Source organism: Trachemys scripta, chromosome 19 (genome assembly GCF_013100865.1).
Source record: "Trachemys scripta elegans isolate TJP31775 chromosome 19, CAS_Tse_1.0, whole genome shotgun sequence".
In the NCBI taxonomy this organism is placed as follows: Eukaryota; Metazoa; Chordata; order Testudines; family Emydidae; genus Trachemys; species Trachemys scripta.
Window position 1 is genome coordinate 3,476,987 of NC_048316.1, and position 22,507 is coordinate 3,499,493.

The window sequence follows — 22,507 nt, forward strand, 5'->3', positions numbered from 1 at the left end:
ATACCAGAATAGAGTATATTTAATTATCCTACTTGGTTTGGCTTTTGGAAGTGTTTGGCTTTTATATTGTGTCTCTTAAGAAGTTTGCATAGCTCTAGGTCATAATTATTACATTTTCACTGTTTGAAAATGTCCCTTCATAGGGGATTCTTGTAAATGAGGTTGATTAATGATTGTCTCTTCTTAATAATAATAAAGGAATTAAATGGTTATATTTTAAATATATCATCAGGCCTCCAAATACACATATTTTTAAGAAGTCCACAAGTCCAAAAACCATTTTCTAAATTATTTGGGATATTAAACAGTTCCTATTTTATTTTTAACACATTTTATTTCACATTTAAAGGTTACATGTTGTATAATTAAGGTCAAATGTGTGTGGTATTAAAGGGACAAATTCCTTTGTAAACAAAAATTGTATGTGCTTATGTGAAGACTGTATCATAATCCATATGCAGAAGGGAGATGAATTAAGGCTGCCTAGACATTTCTGTCATTTCCTAACTTTTGAGTGATTGACTTTGCACCTTAATGGTCTTTTACCATAACTTTTTTTTTTTTTTTTTTGCTATAGTTTTGGGAGAATAGAGGTGGGGAAAAGGAGAATGATTCCCCCCTGAATCCCCCTGCCTAGGCTGAGATAGTGAGCCCTCCCTCTCCTTTCAATGTCCTTTAACCACACTCATTTCATGTACAGTTAGTCCCATTTATGTCAGTGAAAGAAAGTACTTCCCATCCTTTGAGGTGAAAAAATGGGCCCTGATAGGCACTGCCACCTTGTGACAAAATGGTGCAGCCAGGCATCAGCCACAGGCTAAAATCTGCCCTCGGCTTTGCACACACATTTAGGCCAGGTCTACACTTAAAAATTAGATTGACCTGGCTCAGGACTGTGAACAATTCCATGCCCTGCATGACGTAGGTAGATCAACCTAACCCTCAGTTGACCTAGCTGCCGCCTGTATTGCCTCTGGGAGAGGTGGGTTAGCGGCTGTGAGTTACCTACATCAATGGAAAACCGTGGATGTAGGGTCTGTGCTACGGTGCGACTACACAGGGTTGCCAACCTGCCAGGATTGTCCTGGAGTCTCCAGGAATTACAGATTAATCTTTAATTAAATGTGATGAAACGTCCAGGAATTTGTCCCATCAGACTTGGCGACCCCAGGGCTACAAGGGCACAGCTGCTGTGGCTGTAGTGTAGACACACCCTCAGTTACAGGCACAGGCACCAGCTGTCCCAGAGCTGGGCGGAGACCCCCCACCCTACAGGGTGACTCCAGGCAGGTTGGCCATAAGGGGGAGGCTAGTGGGACACTCTAGCCTCCCTTTGTGCTGCTCTCCATGGCAGCCACACCCACTCTCCTCCCTCGGAAATGGGAACGCGGCCCTCTGGCCTCCCCGGCGGCCCCTCACTCTATGGCAGTGCCGGGCGTGGCGCTGTACAAGCGATGATGGGACACTCTAGCCCGCCTTCCGCGCCGCTCTCTATGGTCAGGCGACCAACCCCAGGCCAGCCCCGCCCCCGGAAGCAGTGCCGTGACCCGGAAGTGCGGGGTCGGCAGGCAGCATGGCGGACCCGGCCTCTTGGCCGGAGCTGGAGGCGGCGGAGCGGGAGCGGCGCCGGGAGCTGGTTCTCCCCGGCGCGGCGGTGGAGGCCCGTATCCGGGCGGGGGGCGGCCGCCTGCCCCCGCGGCTCCTGGCCCTGCCGCTGCTGCAGGCGCTGGAGCTGAGCGGCTGCGGGGCGCTGCGGGAGCTGGGCCCGGGGCTGGCGGCGGCGCTGCCGGCTCTGCACACCCTGGTGCTGCGCGGGAACGGGCTGGGCCCGGCGGGGCTGGGCGCTCCGGAGGGCCCGGGGCTCGGAGGCCCCTTGCCGGCCCTGCGGGTGCTGGACTTGTCCGGGAACGGGCTGGAGACGCTGCCCGCGGCGCTGGGGGGAGCCCTGGACCCGGCCGGGCCCTGCGCTCCTGGGGGGCCCCCCGCCTTCCCCCAGCTGCGGAGCTTGAACCTCACCGGGAACCGGCTCCGGGAGCTGGGGCCGGGCTTGGCCCGGGCCGCCCCCCAGCTGCAGACCCTGCTGCTCTCCGGGAACCGCCTGAGTGCCCTGCCCGGCGGCCTCCTGCCCCCGGGCGCCTCCGGCCTCCTCCCACTGCTCAGCCAACTGGAGGCAGCCGACAACGGGCTGCGGGAGCTGGACTCTGCCATCGCCAACCTGTCGGCCCTCAAGGTCAGGGGGAGAGGGTGAGGAGAAGGGGCTGGGCAAAGAGACTTGCTACCCCTGGGGGAGGTGAGGTTGCGCCCCTCATGGTGGGTGGAGAAAGGGTTGAGGGGATTGCAGGTGGTTTCCTGAGGTTGGAATGGGGTGATGCTGGAGCCCAGTGGGAAGGGAGAGAGACCGTTTTGCCAACCCCCGTGTACAAATAACACAAGTTAGGCACTTAATTAAAATCACAGGGTTTTTTTAACACCACATTTGGGCTTCATTTTATTTGCTTTCTAGTTTCTGAGCCTTTAGATTGCACTTGGTATCAAGCTTTTCTCCGCAACCAAGAGGGCTAGACACTTTTTTAATGGAAGATGAGCTTCTCGCTTCATTGATCCTGGATACTGGGGCTTTAAGAAAGTCACAAATTTGCATGACTTGTGAGAGTTGTCAGCATGGGTGACGATTCAACCTTTATGAAAAAAGGTTGATGCATTGGAGTCTGCTAAATTACAGGTTCTAAAAGTGGTGGGTGTTCTGTAGAGGAACTGGCAGAATTCATGAACTATGTAATGGGGCATTGACAGAATGACATATCTTGGCTCTAGGGTTAGGTATAACAAATGATCTTTTGGGGGGGGGATGTCTACATAAAAAGTAGACATTTTATGCTATGCCTACCATGTGGCATCTAGCTGCCTTCTGAGCAAATAGTGTGCCAAGGCAGAGCTAGGCCCAAGTCTTTTAGAAGCAGCCAGTCTAACTTTGTAAATGCTTTTCCTCCCTCAGATCCTGGATGTTTCCAATAATGAGTTATCAGAAATCCCCGTTGAGCTTGCTGACTGCCCTAAATTAAAGGAGGTCAACTTCAGAGGGAACAAACTGAAAGACAAGCGGCTGGAGAAAATGGTCAATAGCTGCCAGACAAAATCCATTCTGGAGTACTTGCGGGTTGGAGGCCGAGGAGGTGGCAAAGGAAAAGGGAAACCAGACAACTTTGATAAAGAAGAGAGTAAGAGAAAAAAGAGGGATAAACGCCAAAAAAAGGATAGCGGAGATGGGGAACAGGAGAAGCTGGAAGAGGTGAATAAACTGATGATCAAAATTCTGCACATTGCAGAAAATCCAGCTCCAGTGGTAGTTAAAGTTAGTCCAAATATCAAAGAAGTTCGGCCATACATCGTTTGCTGTGTGGTGAAGGGAATGAATTTGAAGCAAGGAAATGCCTTGAAGAGATTTCTTTCTGCACAGGTAATTATTGAAGGATTAGGTTAGAACTTTTGTGAATCCGTTTTCAATGTGATCATTTTACTCCCATTCCAAATGAACAGAATTGAGAACAATCTATTCCTTGGTATAGACTCCATTAAAGAGAAAATAGTGACTAAAGAAGCTATTGCACACAAGCATAAACCTTGAGGACTGCTTTTCTGTAAGTACATGGGTTTAGTTTTTTAGAGAGGGAGCTTTTCCCAACCAAGGAAGTAACTGATCAGTTGTTATGATGGACATTAATGTTTTTAAATTCTGGGGGACTCTTAGATTGACTGCAGTATAACAGTACAAAACAATTTGTATCTATTCCTTTATGTGCAATTTGCTTTAGTTTCAGATTTCTGCCCCAATTTGTAATAAACTGACATTTGCAGTAGATCACTCAAAGCTTTCTTTATGAAAAAGGTGTTAGGAGCTCAGATGCTATTGTGGAGGATGCCACATAAGCACACCGATTTCTGCTACCAGTTTAAAAGCTCCTTGTAGCTTTGCCATATACATTATGTATTGGGTACGAAGGATAGATGTGAATCCATGTTAAAATCAGAGACAGCAAAGACTGTTTCAATCAGTGATACTCAGACCTCAGTGGTTCAGGAGCCAAATTAGGGATCCACGTTACCCAAAAGAGCCACAGTAGTGTGAATTCATTGTTTCATTCACTATAGTACTATATAGTCCTATTTCAACAGTATGACAGGAAATATTTAGTTTATATATTGCTGTGAGAATATCTATATAATATATAGATTATATTATTATTTTATCAACTACAGTTGGTTAATAACATAATACAAGCATCCTGATTGGTTAAGAACTTAGACTGGTTAATAATTAAATCTCACAGTGTTTTGATATGTGCTGCAAATAACCGCAGGACACACACTAAAGAGCCACTTACAGCTTACGAGCCTCAGTCTGAGTACCACTGATTTCGATCACAGTGTGTTTTTTCTCTGGTGCTGGACTGGTAGTTTCCTACATCTGTTCTTCGATGCTTTGTCCAGTCTAGTTTTAAACACCATATGTGGCTTTAAAACTATATTAAGCCATACTAATAGCACATGTTTGTACTCTAGTTTTCAGACTTGAAGGAGGTATGTTTGAAAAAATTTCCTAACTAGTACATTAGTGACCTTGTCCACTAGCAACAGAGAGTCCTGTGGCACCTTTAAGACTAACAGATGTATTGGAGCATAAGCTTTCGTGGGTGAATGCCCACTTTGTCGGATGCATCCAAGACTAACAGATGTATTGGAGCATAAGGTTTTGGATTGGATGCATCCGACAAAGTGGGCATTCATCCACGAAAGCTTATGCTCCAATACATCTGTTAGTCTTAAAGGTGCCACAGGACTCTCTGTTGCTTTTTGCAGATCCAGACTAACACGGCTACCCCTCTGATACTTGTCCACTAGATGGCAGATGCTAGTTTTTCTCAAATGTACAGGTCCTTGTGCATCTATAGTTTTTCTACCTTGGTCGACTTGTGCTCTGCTACACATTTCCTAATGGAAAATAATGAATTAGAGGGATAGATCACCCAAAGTGTTTTTTGTTCATTCAAGTGCGTGCCCAACTTTGGTCCCATACAGTAATTGATGCTTGCAAATGCACAATCTTTCAAAATATTATGCATAACAATTGCATTTAAAGTTGCAGGCTGCAATGGAGTGTTTTCCCCAAAACACCTTGTTGAGATTGGATCAGTTTCTTTTCATGGGTTTGCTAGCTTTGCCATATGTGGTAATAAGCATCTTCAAATACTCAGTTTCCTTATTTGTATAGTTAATAAGTATGGGATTTAGGGGTGGGGAGGAGAGAGTGGAGGATGGGGAAGATTATTTTGAAAGAAAAACAAGTAGGGCAGGGCAAAATTTGACTTACCATAGAGTTGTAAGCTGGAGGGAAGTTTTCTCTTGTAATTGATATATTAAATGTCTAAATAGAAGCATTTTATCTGCTCCCTAATTATTATCTTTTGTCTCCATTTTTATGGAACCAGCAAAACAATCTGAACTCCTCTCTTCTGTCTCTGCATTATAATTAGGCTTGTCAGAAATTGATTTTTTTCTCTAATTTCAACAACTTTTTTTAGGGTAAAAAAAAAATGGAAAAAACCCCACCCATGACAGCATGTCTGAGTTCACCCAGGCTCGCATATGGGGATAAAAATAGCAGGGTAAATGTTCTTCCTCGGGCTGGAGCCCTGTCTCTTAAATGTACCCCCCTCGCCAGGTTTCAAACGCTCCAGCCAAACGGGAATGTCTACTCTGCTATTTATAGTCCTATCGCATGAGCCCAAGTCATTGACAAGGGCTTTGAGACTTGCTGCTGTCAGGCTTTTTTGCTGTATAGATATATCCTTAATTTTTACAGTTGCTGGAAATTAAGCAGGGGTTGGGTTTGGGGTTACGGCAGCACTGACACTAGGAGAATACAGGGGACTCCCTGCATGGCTGATGGGACCCAGGGTGCAGGGAAGACTGTGCTTCTGGCAGAGCCCCTGGCCCCAGGTTGCTGCTAAACAGTTCCTGCACAGGGATGGCTTCCACATTCCTGGCTGGTGAGTGGGTGGGGCTGTGACAGCAGAGCTGCAGAGGGCTTTCTGGGCTGGTGACATTGGATCCCTGCAGGCCAAAGAGGTGAGGAATGCTGTTGTCCTGGTATTGCAGAGCAGGGACCCCCAGCACTCCCAGTTAGTGAGAGCAGGGGTTGCAGAGGGCTCCCTGCACTGCCACAGGGCTGGTGACACTCAGTCCTTGTAGGTGCAAGGCAGGGAGGCTGCGCTCCGCTGACTGTTACTAATCATTTTTTTTCCCTGTTGATTTCAGTTTGTCAGTTGAAATAGTTTACCAACATCTATCCATTTAAATGGAACGCTACAGAGTGTAATTATCAGGAAATGAACAAGCATTCTTTCCAGTGCCATGTGGACAATGGTGAATTACTCTATTTTGTAAACAAGTAAAGAGAACTATTGCTTTCAGCCCCATCCAACAGAGGGGGAAGCAAAGGCTTGTCAAATGGAAAAAGACTAAGTTGATGGGGGGGGGGGAAATGTTTGGCTACTACAGGGCTAGTTTAATAAGACAACTTAGAGTAAGGTTGAAGCTGGTAATGGTACAGGAATGCTGAAGGACATTGGCTGGGTAACTTCATATTTCTGTGTCCTGCACATTTTGTTAGATCAAACTTCATGATGACATCTGTGAGAAACGAACAGCAGCAACCATTGCCACACATGACCTGCAGCGGATCAAAGCGCCCCTGCTGTATGATGCGCAGCCGCCTAACGAATTAAAGGTAGGATAAATAACCTTTTTCCTGTTGCTTTATCAAACTTTGGAGTGATACAGAAATGGGAAGAGGCAATTTTGCACGCTAAAGAAATGAGAAAATTTAACTGGAACCAGGAGGTAAAGTTCAGAAAGTGTGCCAACATTGTACCAATCCCTATCTAAATCAGACTCAGAAAACTCCTCACTGTTCAAATATCCTTCAGAATGTGCACGTTTATCAAATTATCTGATTTACTAGTAGTCACAGAACCCCTAGCACTAGCTGAATACCTTAAACATTCAAACAGGGAAAGCAGTCCAACGTGTTTCTCCATAAAGAGCATTTTGATCTTGCATTTTATGCACCTTTGCTTAGGGTGACAGAGGTCTTGGTGTTTCCCTGTTAACAGTTTCACTGCTGGTCCTCTCATCTGTGTTGAGCTGTTCCCAAGTTAATGTTCAGTGGAAGTCCATAAAATGTTAGGATATACCTGGAGTGTTGTGCAGCATAGCAGGTGTTCATTCACGTGAATATACCAGGAGTGATCGGCAGCAGTCTATAAGGTAATCAGCTGAATCAAATTCAGGCTCTGTTCACCAATTCTTTCTCTCTGGCAGTTTCTATTGCCACACCCCCAGATAATGTAATCATTTACAACTCATTAGTATACCGCGCTCTTAAGCTAAACTCGATACAAGACTTAAACCTATGCTACAAAATGTTACTTTAACATGCTGCTCAGGAAACCCCTTTGTGAATTGCCATTGTAAGAGGAAGTCAGTGAACTCATTAACTTCATTGTTGATCTAATTAAACAGGGAAGTCTGGATAGTGTGGATTTTGAGAGCAGCTCAGCATTGTTCATTTCTTCTCTCTGCACACAGTCTAATCAGCGGGGCCATGTACTTCATTTCCAGGGATTGCCCAAGTATGGCTTCTGCTGGGATACCGTAGTTATCCTCATTCAGTGTGTGATGATAGCAAGATGGTTGTGCCAGTTAATGTGCTTGTTGCGTTCAAATTAATTAGATGTTGTGCCAGTCATTTCAAAGGCAGCTTTTACCACAGAGGGTAGTACTTCATGTTAGAAAGAAATTGAGTTTCAGGACTGAATACGTCTGGCAAAACTGATTTTTCTACAATAACAAGTAGCAGAAAACCCTTCTACATTCGAGGTCCTACACTTGAAAAGCTCTCTCAGAATTTACATGGGCTAAAAGTAATGTTTCTTCTCCAAGGTGCTCTAGTGTCCAGTTAGTGAATCTGCAGGTTCTCACCAGGGTTTGGATGTAAAACTAAGCTCTGGGTGCTCCTGCAGTAACTCCTCTGTAATGAGCCATTTCAAACAGGAACACCGCCTGCTTAGCGTAGAAGTCAATCTGCTCCACATCCATTTGTGTTCCAACAGAGATGCGCACTCTAGTGTTCAGGTTCATTTGCAGTACTAAAATCTAGATTCTCTCTCTCCAGTTCTTGGTTCCTTCTTACTAATCATGGGTAAGCTAGCCTCCTGACAGGAAACTCGGGTAAACACTGGAAAGAAGCTTATGTAAAACATAACTCAGTATTACACTTGGATATTCTGTCAGAAATAGCTGCACTCTGAACACACACAGTTCTGTCAGTGTTTGTGCATCTCTTGTTATTGCTAGAAAGTAATGTGTTGTCATTAAGAGACCTGCTCTTCTCTTCAATCATCACATCTGCACAGTAGGAGCCAGAAGAAATTTTCAATGGCAGTAAAGCTTGTTTAATTCTAGAAGCTGTGATTGCACACCAGGTCGGAGGGTGTGTGTGGGGGGTGGGGTTCGGGAGCTATAGAGTCCTGAAATATGGTCCATGACCTTACTTTGGCTGGCTAGAACTCTTAGATGCAGACTGCCTTGTTCCCATCGCTGCTAATGCAATCATCAGGGCATTTCTGTTCATTTCCATAGGAGTGCAGGCAAATGTTAGTAGTTAATGCATTTTGTCTAAAGTGTTTAATCATATACAGATGAGGTTCAGGCCTCCAACAGTTGCCCTCTTATGGACTGAGGCCATTTGAAGCTAGAAATTATTTGGAACAAGTCCAGTACTTGTCTCTTGCTACAAAGGAACTGACAGGCTCTAGTAAACTTACCTACCTGTTGCCCAAGGCAAAAACACTTTTAACTGTACTTCCTGATGTAATGTTGCTAATCTTTGGTTCTTTGTTTACTTTTAATAGTCAAGATGGCAAAGCATCTCTGATTTAAACCATGCAGACCACAAAGTAATCCCTGATCAAACAAGGCTTTCTGAGAGCTCACTCCACAGAATATATTTAACTCATAGCAAACAATACCAGCCAGCAGTAGAATCCAGGAACCAGTCTCTCATATATAATTGAAATTAGAAAAAAATGTTTCAAGTGTGGACTTTGTCCAAGAGATCACAAATAAATCCTGAACTTCATTGCCTCTCTTATGGCCTTAATTGCAGGTGCAAATACTAGAATGTGGACATCTAACTGCCTGACTCTGCTTGCCAATTGGGCAAACCTGTTTAATACAAGTTATTTTGTGTGAATAGTCACAGAATACAGCAGGCTAATGAACACTTCTTCCACTTCTGGAGACTGGTCCAATTATTTCCTTAGGTCACAAGTGAAAGATTTTGTTGGATCTTCAAATTCAATTGTCCACAACATCATGATTCTAAAGGGATCAGAATCCAAATTGTGGGATGGTTCTTCATAGTATGAGCCAGTGCGATATTTTTTCTGCCCGTTATCATTAATTGCTGACCAAACCGTGGGAATAGCCTCTGAGATGCACCTAAAAAAGTGTTTTCCTCATTCCATTAATACAACAGGAGAGCAATTGACTAACCTTTTTTTTTAAGGTTGTGGGAGGAGGCAAAGTGGTGAAGCAGGGGTTATTTGCTTATTAGAAATAAACCATAGTGTGTTTTCCCCAGTTGGACACAGCTCCCCCCCGTACCATCTCCTCTCAGCTGTGCAGGAGTATTTCCAGCATGGAGTGATTAAAATAAAGGCATCTAAATCATTGTCATAATTTAAATTACTTGATCTAAAACAAATAGCTGTTTTAAATCACATTGAGGCTTTGTAAAATGAATTTTAGATTTTGTCCATTGCAACTTTAGATGAAGAAAATTTGTGCTGGATTATAAATGAGGATGGTTCTCTTTTAATTGCACTATTGTTAGGGTATTTTATTTCAGTTTTATGTAACTGCTATAGGCAAAATAAAACATTGAGAACTAAGGTCTAGATCCTGCAAACACTTAAGTGGGTACATAACTTCACTCACTAATAGTCCCATTGATTTCAATCTGCTTAAAATCAAGTTTTTGCAGCATCTGGGGCTAAAATTGTATTGTTAAATATTTTTCTCTGAGTAGAATAATCATCTTTGTCATTTTAAACGGCTTGCTTCGGTGTTAACCACAAGAAGTTTAGATTTTCAATATGATAACAAAATGATTGTGGCCTTTATATATACAGACTAAAATATAGGAGCCTAAAGTTAGGCTCCAAAGCCCCTGTGTAAGCACCTCTGGGTGGAGTTTTCAAAATCAGCAGAGTGACGTGGGAATGCAAGTCCCATTGACTTCAAACTGAACCATGATTTAGGAGTATAGCCTGTTTGAAGCATTTCAGCTTTCTTGACTTGTGGAAGTACAATCTATCAGAAGGTGTTGGTTGGAAATATAGCATGGGCTATTTGCGTAGCCATTTTGTGTTTGAGTTTGTGGGTGTTCTCGTAGTAAGGATGATAGGAGGCTCTGGACTCGTTTTTCCACACAGATGAACATTTGAAGTGTGATGGTTCTTGGAAAGAAATCTCTATGTAGAATCTGAAGTTCTACAAGCAATTAATAAACTAAAGAGAAGTACAAAACAAAGACTAAAGAAGGCAAAGAACTAGCAACATGTAAAGTTAAATAAAAAGTTTGCTTTTTTAAAATGATTTTTCTACCCGTTTTCTATCCTGCTGCTCCCTCTGAGTCTTGCTTTGCTCCAGTCTGTTTGCAGCACCAATGAGAAGGTGGATTGCAGAGCGGATCAAATAGTGAGGGACCATAATCACTGCTTGAGCATGTAACAGCAGCCACCCTTGATAAAACCTAGGACAACTAGAAGAGACTTCAGCAGCACTAATTGGGGTGGGGGAGTTTTTAAACTCTGCAGACTCGATTAAACTCTACAGATCTTTATAGTAAAGTAAAATCTGAGATATACACATCACAAATTAGGCCTGTAGGGCATAAGAGTTAATACTAAAACTATTCAGTTTTTTCTTCTAAAATAGTCCAAAGCACTGGAAAGTCCTTGGGCGAACCATGGTTCTAAGATGTGTATCTCAAGTCAAGCTCTTTATTCTTGGATGTCTCCTATTCACTCAACTCAAAAATAAACATGATGTTCAAAACTCAAGAACATACCATAATTAATAGGAATGTCCCTTTGGTGTGGTAACACAAACAAGAGTCCTGGTAGGGAGTTTAAACATGCCTGAGTATCTAGGATGTTTTTAAAGAATGAAATGTCACACATGTTTCATAAAATCCCCCCTTGTCTGTTCCAAGCAGTATATTAAAATAGAAGATTTAGTTATGGGAACTTTCAGTTAAATATTATAATCTCCCCATTTTTTATCCCTTTAGCTCTTATGAACTAGCTCAGATAGTCCTGACGTCAATGAATGGCTCTTAACTTTTAAGTATTTGCTTTCTCTCTGATACAGGTAATGCCACTGGGTCGGAAGGAGATCAAGGCAAAGGATCTTGTCCGTCAGTTGCAGTTAGAGGCTGAGGAACAAAGAAAACAGAAGAAGCGTCAGAATGTTTCTGGACTGCACAAGTCAGTGTATTAATGCACATCTTCTTTCAAATGGATCAGACACGTTTTGGCCAATTTAAGATCATGTGAAAAGCAACAGTATTGTAACTGCAAAGAACATCAGATTTGCCCTCTGTGCTTAGTTATGAAAGGCAACATGTAATGGTGCAGATGCACTCAACATGAGCTCCTGAAAATCTAGAGGGGAAAAAAGGGTTGAGGGGGGATTTACAAATAACAATACTGAGTAAAATGTGGTTGTTGTGACATGTTGTTGTGCCTCCTATTATACCAAGAGTTAATTTGGAAGTTGTCACCATTACTACAATATAAACTGTGCCTAAAGACAGTGGATGTTTGAGAGGCGGGAAAGTGGAGGGGAGCTACATATAAATGTCACATAAGTAAACTTATTGTGCTTAAATGTCCAAAATTCTGTCAATGGAACAGCTTGTAAGGAGCTGAATCCTTTACGTGACTATACATCTAATTTGAAGGAAAGTGACACATCACCCTTCCCATCCCATTCCTATTGGGATCATCTCACATGTCCATCATCATGCATGTTTGGGGGAAACTGACCAGGTAAACAAAGTGGGGATTGCATATTTTTGTAAGTGGTGGAGAAAGGTAATGAGACTTAAATGAGACTTAAATTTAAGCATATGAACTCGTAGCGTCAGTAAAACAAGCTCTAAAATGTTGCTATATTTTGAGCACTGGGCACAATAAAAGCAGTAGGAACATGTTTGCTCACTTTGGCAATCGGAATATTACTTTAACTTTAAAGTGCTTCATGATATTACTGCATTACTCACCTTCAGTGCAGGCCGTGCAGTTATGTTTTTCTGTGTGTTGGATCAGAAACACACAACCTCCATTTTCCCACTCTTCCAACTGTCTTATTTATTGTTGCCTGATTGTTCTCTTTCCATTATCTTCACTTTTTTTCCTTGACAGGTACCTTCAATTACTGGATGGGAAAGAGAACTATCCTTGTCTAGTAGATGCTGAGGGTGTTGTGATTTCTTTCCCACCAATCACTAACAGTGAGAGAACAAAGGTACAAAAGTTTCAATCCACTTATCTCTGAGTCTCAATGATAGTGGAAATGGGCCAGGCTTCAAAACTAAATCACTCCAATCCTCCATTGAAATTCATGACCGAGTTTAGAAGAACTTTAAGGTCTAAAGTTTATATAGTAAAAGCACTAGATTTTAAAAAATGAATTTAAAGTCAAACTCTGCATTTTTAATGCTGAATGTCAAAATTATGTTAAGCTATTTAGCAGTGCTGCTTAACCTTGATGGCCTGTAGCAACCCAGTGATTAGCTTTACTGGAGCGAGAAAAAAATCTGGCTTACTAAGTATTTTTTTATCTAGATTATATAATGCATGCTGCTGTAATAATTACTAAAAAAGAACACTGTGCATATCATAGCAGTGGCTCCTGTCCTGTGGGGCTAGCTGGGCTTGGCTCCCCACTCTGGGTGTTGTAACCTCTGGGGTCGTAGGGTTACCCACTCACATTTGGCCCGGCCGGCAGCCTGTCATGATGGAGGAGTGGTGCTGTGACCTCACGCAGTAGGTAGTACATACGAGCCCAGCCAGCCCGGTAGGAGTCACTGTTGTGGGATGAGTGTGGGAGCCTGCCCCATCCCAGGGCCTCCCATCTCCCCAAGGGCAGGACCTGACCAGGCCTCCCACTCGACTGTTTGGCTACATCTACACCATGAGCTAGGGATGTGATTTCCCTTGATCATGTACAGATACTTGTACTACCTGTCATCGAACTAGCGGGAGTATAAATAACGGTGTAGCCATCATAGTACAGGTAATGGCAGCAGAGGCACAACTAAGCCATGCTGAGTATGTACTTCCCTGAAACCAGTAGGTATGTACTCAGCATGGCTGTAGTGGGTGGACTGCTATTGATACAGCTAGCATGAGTATGTGTTCGCAAACAAGGGCATCATGCCCTAAGCTCATAGTGCAGGCACAGCCTTTGACGAATCCTGGCCACCCGATCTTTGGATGACAACCCACAGGCTGAGAAACCATGCTCTGTAGTAAGCCGTTCCAAAGGTACGATGTTTTGGCCTGAGACAGCTGGTTATTGAGCTGCCCAGATAGGTGCAAACATACAGTTCTTCCTTCATGAAGTTAGCAAGATTCATGTGTAGCTACTTGTGCACTTGGATGTTTTTCAAATAAAGCTGAAATAGTCTTTGAAAAACAAATGCACCAATAAAAAGCAACAGAGGGTCCTTTAAGACTAACAGAAGTATTGGGAGCATAAGCTTTCGTGGGTAAGAACCTCACTTCTTCAGATGCAAGTAATGGAAATCTCCCACCAATGCACCAATGTGATTATGGAGCTGTGTGCATTAGTTTCTATTTCATTGTATTACAATTCAGCCTTCCCTTTTCTGAGTCCATCTGGAATACTTTTCAGATTAGAAAAACCACTTGTGAGCTATTTCTGGAAGTGACGAGCGGCACCAGCCTTCAGATATGCAAAGATGTCATGGACACCCTTATTCTAGTAAGTATTCCAGTAAGATGACTCTATAGCTTGTTCTTTGTGTGTGCCCTGAATAAGAGAACCAAGTTGGAATAGAGAGGTACCTGGAGCTTAATTTCTCCCTTTATTGTTTACAATTTTGTCTTTATTGCATGTGACTATGCCACATTTACTATTGGTAACTTTATTGCATGTAACTATGCCACTTCTTAATCAGGAAGTGTCAATGGACTTCAGATGCATTACTGCCTATTGGACATGCACACCTCTATATAGATTCATAGGCTAGAAGGAGCCATTGTGATCATCTAGTCTGACCTCCTCCACGGGCCAGAGAACCTCCTCCAAAATAATCCATACAGCAGGGCGTTTTAGAAAAACATCCAATCTTGATTTTTAAATTGTCAGTGATGGAGAATCTACCACAACCCTTGGCAAGCTGTTCCAGTGGTTAATTACTCACTGTAAAAAATGTACACCTTATTTCCAGTCTGAATGTGTCTAGCTTCAATTTCCCACCATTGGATCATATTACATCTTTTTCTGCTGGGTTGAAGAGCCCATTATTAAATATTTGTTCCCATTTAGGTACTTAGACTGTAATTAGCTCACCCCTTAACTATCTCTTTGTTAAGCTAAATAGATTGAGCTCTGTGAGTCTGTCACTAGAAGGCATGTTTTCTGATCCTTTAATCATTCTTGTGGCCCTTCTTTGAACCCTCACGAGAGCTGGACACAGTATTCCTGCAGTGGTCGCACCACTGCCAGGTAGAGAGGTAAAATCATCTCTTTACTCCTACTCAAGATTCCCTTTGGCCACAGAGTTAGACTGGGAGCTCATGTTCAGTTGATTAGCCACAGTGACCCCCAAATCTTTTTCAGAGTCACTGCTTTCCAGAATACAGTTTTGCATTCTACAAGTTTGGCCTACATTGATTTTCTAGATGAATACATTTACAGTTAGCTCTGTCAAAACGCATCATGCTTGCTTGTGCCCCGTTTACCAAGCAATCCAGATCACTTTGACTCAGTGACGTGTCCTCTTCATTGTTTACCACTCCCCCAAATTTTGTGTCCTCTGCGAATGTTATCAGTGATGATTTTACAGTTTCTTCCAGGTCATTGATAAAAATGTTAAATAGCTTAAGGCCAAGAACTGATCGCTGTGATACCCTCCTGGAAACAGACCTGCTCGATGACTATTCCCCGTTTACAGTTACATTTTGAGACTTGTTTTTAACCCATTGAATGTGTGCCATGGTAATTTTATATCATTCTAATTTTTTAATTAAAATGTCATGCAGTACCAAGTCAGACGCCTTACAGAAGTCTAATTATATTACATCAACACATTACCTTTAGCAGCCAGACTTGTAAGCTCAGCCAAAAAAATGTGAAGTTAGGCTGACAAGATCTATCTTCCAATTCACTTCAAAGCCTCCCACCATCCAGGTCTCCAGAATAGTCTGGCAGATTGAGCAGATCTTTCACCAGTCATCACAAATGGTCTCTCGGGCCAGATGTAGTCTGCCTCATTTTTCAAGACTGGGGGATTCCACACTTAAACTTCTTTGCAACTCATCACAACAAAGTGTCATCAGTTTTGTTCATGTGAAGGTCCCGCAGTCCAGGGTGTCTGATGGATGCTTTCCTCCTGCACTGGAAAGACAAACTCACGTATGCTTTACCCTCCTGGTTCCGCTCCTCCTACACTTAATTAATTAACTATCATTACCATGTTCTGAAGTCCAAGTTCAACGACACGTGTGTAATTGATATAGGGCAGGAATGAGGACAACTTAAAATATGTTGAAAGCAGAGTCCTTAATAGTGACACTGGAGCAGGTTCTTTTCATTTAGAATCAAAGGGCTGGGATGCAACGCCTGATTTGTGTGGAATGTGGGGACAAGGCTAGAAGGAGGATTTCCCATAGAATTCACTAACCTATATGGAGAGCTGTATTTTTCTTTTTTAAAAAAATGCTTAAATGATTACTGAAGGTTTCCATTTATGGTATCAGTTCCTCAGGAGTATGTAAAGGTCAGGCCTGCTTATTGGAAACTCTTTAAGCAATTCACAGCCCATCCACTGCATTCACCCTGTACATTGAAATCTTTGATTCCTTTTTGTTTCCTAATCAGAAAATGGCAGAACTCAACAAATTCACTTTAGAGAATGCGGAGGAAGAATCCGTGTCTGATGGTGAATCGGACATGACTTCTGAACCAGTGAATTCAAATCCCAGCCAAAATGCAGAGCAAGAGAATTCTCCATTAACAGTGGAGCAGGTTCGCGTTGTGGACATGGATGGGAACTTAAAAGTACTGTATCCATCTAAAACTGACCTAACTCTGGTCTCGTCTCTTTTAACCATAATTCGTTAACAGCCATCAAGGTTCTTGTAAAATGCTTTGATTTTTATTTCGAATTTTTTTGCGTATTTTACAAATACAGAGTTTGTATATGGTAAAATTAAATTATTTAGACCCCTCTGTCTTTACGAAAACATGTAAAGTGACCTCCTTTTGGATGCATAACTCAGATGATTTGATCCTACTATGGCAAGGAGCACTACATTCTTTCCTGTCTCAGTAATAAAGTCCCAATGTTATAACTGGTTAGAGATGTGAATCAGTTTTTAAATGCTAAACTTGGGATCTAAGTATTTCACATATTTTGTGCTCAGGATCATTCTTATCCCATCTAGTTGTAATATATAGATATGGTGACCTTGGAAGTTGAAATAATCTTGACCTGTTCTAAGAAGCTTTGAAGCAAAATACCAGTTTATGAAATTGCCCACTCCCCAAACATCAGTCTTTTTATAAGCCCGTTTTTTGGTTTGTTTGTGTGAATTAATGTGGAAACCTATTTGTGACTTAATGAGTAAATTAATAAATAACATAAAAACTGACCAACAAGGATATATCCCATCTACTGGTACTAAAGACATTATGCAAAAACTGCATCAGCTGTCTAATATACCATAAAAAGATGAGAAGAGTTAAAGCTAATGCTGATTATCATAATTTGAGTCTTTTTTCTTGATGCAACTTTACTTTGTAATCTGTTTATATGGGACTAAACCTGAATCACTGCAAACCCTGTAAGCTCTTGTGGTTTTTTTAAACTCTTCAATCTAACTGCAGCCAAATCTTTTTTTTTAATTTCAGCAATAAAAACTTTCATGTGATAGTTACTCCAATATATTGCTATGGATATGATGCTGCTTCTCTTGTTCACCAAAGCACTAGCAAGCCACATCAGGAGGTGTTTATCATGCTGCATTTTGAAGCTATAATCCATTCACATTGAAGTATCAGCCACTGTCGAACCTTCCCATAACCATTACATTAGCTACCTGTTGAGTTTGCTCAGAATTTATCTTACACTCCTGTGTTTGAGGTCTATTGTTTGCAAAAGCATCGATGTTCCCCCTTGTGCTGTGCACCACTCAAACTCTCCCTTAACCCAGCAGCACAGAGAGAGCTGCTCCCGAAGGGTGACTCACCAGCTGGAATGTCTCATTAGCACACTCGGTATCGATGGAATGCACTGGGTGAAATAACGAAAAGCTTTTTTGAACAGGCAGGTAACGTTAATGGAGAAACTAACAAATTCCTTGCAGTCTGTGTGGGATGGTCTTAATTCCAGCTACTAACTCAGTAACTGCCTCCATGCTAATGGTTCCAGGCTGTTGGGTGACATGTTAACTGTTTTTCTCATGCAGACAGGCTGTGTCTGTCATTGAACCACTCACTGTTGTATAAAACACATTGAATTTTGGTGAGATCTTCGTAATAGATGGAAAAGCTAAAGGAGGGATGCCTGTAATCAAATGTCAGTGTTGTCTTTAGCATTGTTCTGTTCAAGTCATGTAACCTGCCCGAGGTACAGCTGTGTAGTAAACAGCTGTGTGGAGGAGATGCTTCCAGTGAGCCAGCCTCTAGTTAAATAAGGGTTTCTGTGGGTTTTTTAGAGCAGTTTAAACTTGTCTTCAGTTTACTTAGTTTTTTCTTTACATGTCTACGCCCCATGAAAATACAATAGAGGCTTTGCAAAGAATTGGTCTACGTCATCTGAAATAGCTTTGAGTGTTCCTGCTAGAGCATGAAGGAACTCTTACATTGTACTATTAAATACGTCCTAGGCTAGGGCGGTACTTTACAAAACTCTGCTTATTCTCAGTAGAGTTTTCTCCATTACTAGTTCTTGAACACGTAGTTCAGGGACCTCAGTACTCGCTCCAATCACAGTCCAACACAAGAACAGCTGCACTACTCAAACCACTTTCTCTCCATTAAGGCTAGTGATATACTGTCTATCTGTATGTGAGGAGCTATTGTCATACTCAAGCCCTACTATAAACTACCCTGTTCTTAAGGAAACACTTTCTGCAATTCAGAAATGCTCACTTCCACAGCTGCAGGGATTGCTGTGGGGTGGAGAAGAGATGAGCATACAGGCAAGTTGTGGTGCCTTTTCCTTACTGTAGAAGCACCTCCACTAGAGCCCTGCAAGTCTGTGGATATCCTCAGACCATTTTAGGGGATCACAGATGGATGTGGATCCAAATTGTATAGCTAAAGCCCTGCAAATCCGTGGATGTGGATAGCCATGGATCATTTTTGCAGATTGTGGATTGGATGCAGATCTAAATTTTGTATCCATGTAGGGCTCTAACCTCCACCCTCCAGAAAGTGTTGCTTTGACTGGGCAAGTGCCTAGTTTAATATAGGTTTCAGAGTAGCAGCCGTGTTCGTCTGTATCCGCAAAAAGAACAGGAGTACTTGTGGCACCTTAGAGACTAACAAATTTATTAGAGCATAAGCTTATTAGTTTAATATGGGGAATGTGGTATGTAGTGTTTTTGTATAGAAGATAATTTGGTGTTCCACCCCCACCCCACCCCCCTTCACAAAATACCATCTTCTAAACTAGTAAATGCAGGGCATGGAAAATTCCATAACTTGCTCATGCACTTTACTGCTGCTCAAAGCCCTTTTCATTCCTAAACTGAAGTAGCAATGACAGAGCAGGTGAAGTTTGACTACCCCCCTTTCCTCTCTCCCTCACTTGCAATCCGAGTCAGGCTGAGCCTGGCAACCGCGCTCAATGCCTGCGACGGGGGAGGTTGCAGACCCTGGCAAGCAGTGCTTAATGGGTAATGAAAGAGGTGCCAGGGTTCAAACAGTGTTTTTACTCTCATAACTGACGGCAATATGTATGGCCAAGCCTCGAGGAGTACGGGCACACCCCAGCACAAATTAAGCACTGCTGCGGGGCTCTGTTACTGCTTGGAAAATAAACTTGTGCAGGTCACTTGTAAAGTGAGCCAGGATTCCTGATGTTTGCTTTCTGTGCCCTGAGGGCTGACGCTTGTGGCCTCTCACCGCCTAGGCTAACTGCTGCTGGGTGCATGGTTTCTTTTAAGACCGTGGCAGATATTCCCTCATGCCTGGGGCTGAGTGAAGGAGCAGAGCACATGGGCGTGGGCCCTAGGGGTATGGCAGGTGCGGCAGCACCCCAGGTTGCTCTGTGAAAAGTTCGCTGGTGCTGTCAGAATGAACCTAACAGCATTTTGCAATTGTTCAGAAGCCCGAAGCTGTGGTGTGAGCGGGAATTGCACTTTTTCACATTGCTTTTGAACCCACATGGGTTACGGTTTCATTCGCTGGCTTTCAGCACCCCCACTATAAACTCTGGCCCTCATCCCATCCCCTTGCAGCTGGGATCGGCTCCGCCATGGGAGCAGCCGGTAAGTGAAAGCACGACTGTCCTGGCAGGCTGACCCAGGAGCAGAGGAGGAAGGTCCCTGCTAAGCAACGGGGCCTCCCAGAGCCAGCTGGGCTGGTGCCCCATGGCAGAGCCTCGCCTGCAGGGCTCAGCTGGGAGTGGGGCGGCCGGCTGGGGGCAGGGGCCGAGCCAGTGGAACCTGGCCAGAAAGGAGCATGGGCACTGCCTGCACCTGCCGGCCAGGGAAGGGGCCAGGCAGTGGTGAGCAGGGCTGTCGCAGGGGAGCCGGATCTGCCCAGCTGGCCCCTGACAGCATGCGGCACATATGGGACTGACTCCTGCGGGTCAACCAGAGCCGCTTTGCCCTGGGGAGCCCCACACCGGAGCAGGACACCACCATCCCAATCGTGCACTGGTGTGGGAGCTTTGCTGGGAATCAGCTATAGTCTCACTGCAAAAATATTCCAGCCCAGTGCACTGGATGCTTAGATCCTCCCCAGACCCATGCTCTGAACAGAGAGAGTGACCAGCCTGCAGATTTTCCACTGGTGAATTTTCCACTCCAAGATGCTAGTTAAATAAATTATCCAATCAGGGAACAGAATCAACACCATGTGACTACCCCAGCCCAATGAAAGTTGGCAAACAGCTATTAGCACCTGTTCAATAATGTACAATCCCAAGAGTTTACAAGCAATTTCAAATACCAAAAGTACCACATTTCACCATTTCTTTGCAGACAATTCACAAAGAGAAGCCGAGGCAGACTCAGTTATCAGTTATTTTATTACAAATAATTCCCCTCAGCTCTACCTGGAGGATTTGGGAGGGATAAAAAATGATCTGTGTGGTATAAATCAGCATTGCTTTGTTCAGGTCAGTAACGTTACTCTGATCTGTACCAGATGAGGAGCTGGCCTAGTGTATCCAAGGGGGAGGGATAGCTCAGTGGATTGAGCATTGGCCTGCTAAACCCAGGGTTGTGAGTTCAGTCCTTGAGGGGGCCGTTTAAGGATTGGGGGCAAAAATCTGTCTGGGGATTGGTCCCCCTTTGAGAAGGGGGTTGGACTAGATGACCTCCTGAGGTCCCTTCCAACCCTGATATTCTATGATCCACAGTGAAACACATAACATAATATCGGCGTGGGCTCAGGAAATGGGACCAACATACCATAGTGATTGGTGCACTAGAACTATGCATCTAGATGGAAATGTCTTGCTGTATGTGGAAATCAAGGTTGAAGATGATCTTCCTGGAGGACCATGTAGCATTACCAAGAATGGGCCTGTCACACAACAGTAGCCATTGTTATTAGCAACACTCGCTTACTGGCGCACAGATGGGATTTTTGCTTATTTTTTCTTTTTGTTTAAATTGATGTTTGAAATGTAGGAGACATGTTTCCTAAAAGGTTACAGCAAGTTTCTGGACCAGGGAACTAGGTTGACAAACAAGAACTACAAGCCTTAGCCTTCAGAAGCTGGGGGGGAAGTGGGATGAGGGTATCAGAGTCCCGTTTGGCCAAACTGCTCACTCATTATACTTTTAAGCAATAAAGCTTCTGAGCAGTATGTCGTGTTCCTTGGGAACGTGCCACTTTAATAGTTGGGGAACGGACTAAACATGCAATAAACGGGTTATCAGGCTACAGCTGCAAATGCTGTACCAAGAGGTAGGTGTTAAGGTTGCATCAGAACCTTGGCCTGTGATATTCCTTCCTCTGCAAAACTGCTTCAGCCCCTAGCAATTTGCCAGAAACTGGCACAAGTTACATCAGTGAGACCAGTGTGTGCTAAGTGATAACTGTATTTCACAATTGCTTCCACACATCATTACGGTCAGGCATGAGATACAGCAGAGGTCAGCCCATAAATACCTTAGCTACATACTGGAGTGGAATTGCTCTGGGTTTATGTAGATGTCAGATAAGAAACTGACTCAATTTGCCACACATCAATTCTCCTAACAATGATCTCCAACACCAAAGATGTGGTGTGCTCTCATACAATGTTTTAAAATGCAATCACTCCTCTACTGATAACTTTTTTTCCCTAGATTGCTTGGTTCAAATCTCAGCCAGGTCAACAGCAACCACAGTTACCACCACATGGTAGCCTGTGTGTGAAATCAATTGGGTGGGTCTGAGCCCAGTTCCAGGAGGGACAGGTGATCCCATCACAAAACTACCATTGCATCCAGCACCAATGAGCATCCTTGTTTGTGGTCTGTTGGAGAGAGCACAGGATTGATGTGGAGGCTGAACTCTGCTCAGACCTAGAAGTACCCCTGACTGATGGGTGTCAGCTGCACAGTGTGGGGAAGTTGACACTGCCGCTCCTGCCCCTTCGGGATAGCGCTTTGGACAAGCACCGACTCAGGGCCCCAGTAACTGCGTCAGACTGGGTTTGGAAAGAGACAGCTCCCTTCTAGCAGCACCACATTTGAAGACAAACAAGGAAACCAGCATTCATTCAGGTTAGTAAAGGCTATTGCCAGAGGAGAAATGTCAGCTTTTGTATACGCTTTCTGCTGGCTGGCAGGTTTAATTGTGCTTGCTGCTTTCATTCTGCTCAGATGATCTCATGGTGATTAGGTCAGGAATGTATTTTGCTCATGAGATAGCTGGTGAAAAGTTATTTTAACAGCCAAGATGA

The 22,507-nt window shown here is 43.5% G+C and overlaps 1 protein-coding gene across 1 annotated transcript; it reads left to right on the forward strand.

Annotated features, from left to right (window-relative positions):
- Positions 1-1,543: 1,543 nt before the first annotated feature.
- On the forward strand, positions 1,544-17,030 carry LRRC47 (leucine rich repeat containing 47). The gene is made up of 7 exons (XM_034753501.1): positions 1,544-2,230; positions 2,996-3,457; positions 6,671-6,787; positions 11,497-11,612; positions 12,552-12,654; positions 14,047-14,136; positions 16,258-17,030. Exons 1-7 carry the CDS (start codon positions 1,574-1,576, stop codon positions 16,498-16,500), a joined length of 1,788 nt encoding a protein of 595 aa, XP_034609392.1. The 5' UTR covers positions 1,544-1,573; the 3' UTR covers positions 16,501-17,030.
- The last annotated feature ends 5,477 nt before the right edge of the window (positions 17,031-22,507 follow it).

Bases quoted from the DNA above. Each gene is read 5' to 3' on its own strand.
- LRRC47 (XM_034753501.1), top strand. From the start codon at position 1,574: ATGGCGGACCCGGCCTCTTGGCCGGAGCTGGAGGCGGCGGAGCGGGAG. The intron at 2,231-2,995 runs GTCAGGGGGAGA...TTCCTCCCTCAG, and splicing joins CCAACCTGTCGGCCCTCAAG to ATCCTGGATGTTTCCAATAA. The intron at 6,788-11,496 runs GTAGGATAAATA...TCTCTGATACAG, and splicing joins AGCCGCCTAACGAATTAAAG to GTAATGCCACTGGGTCGGAA.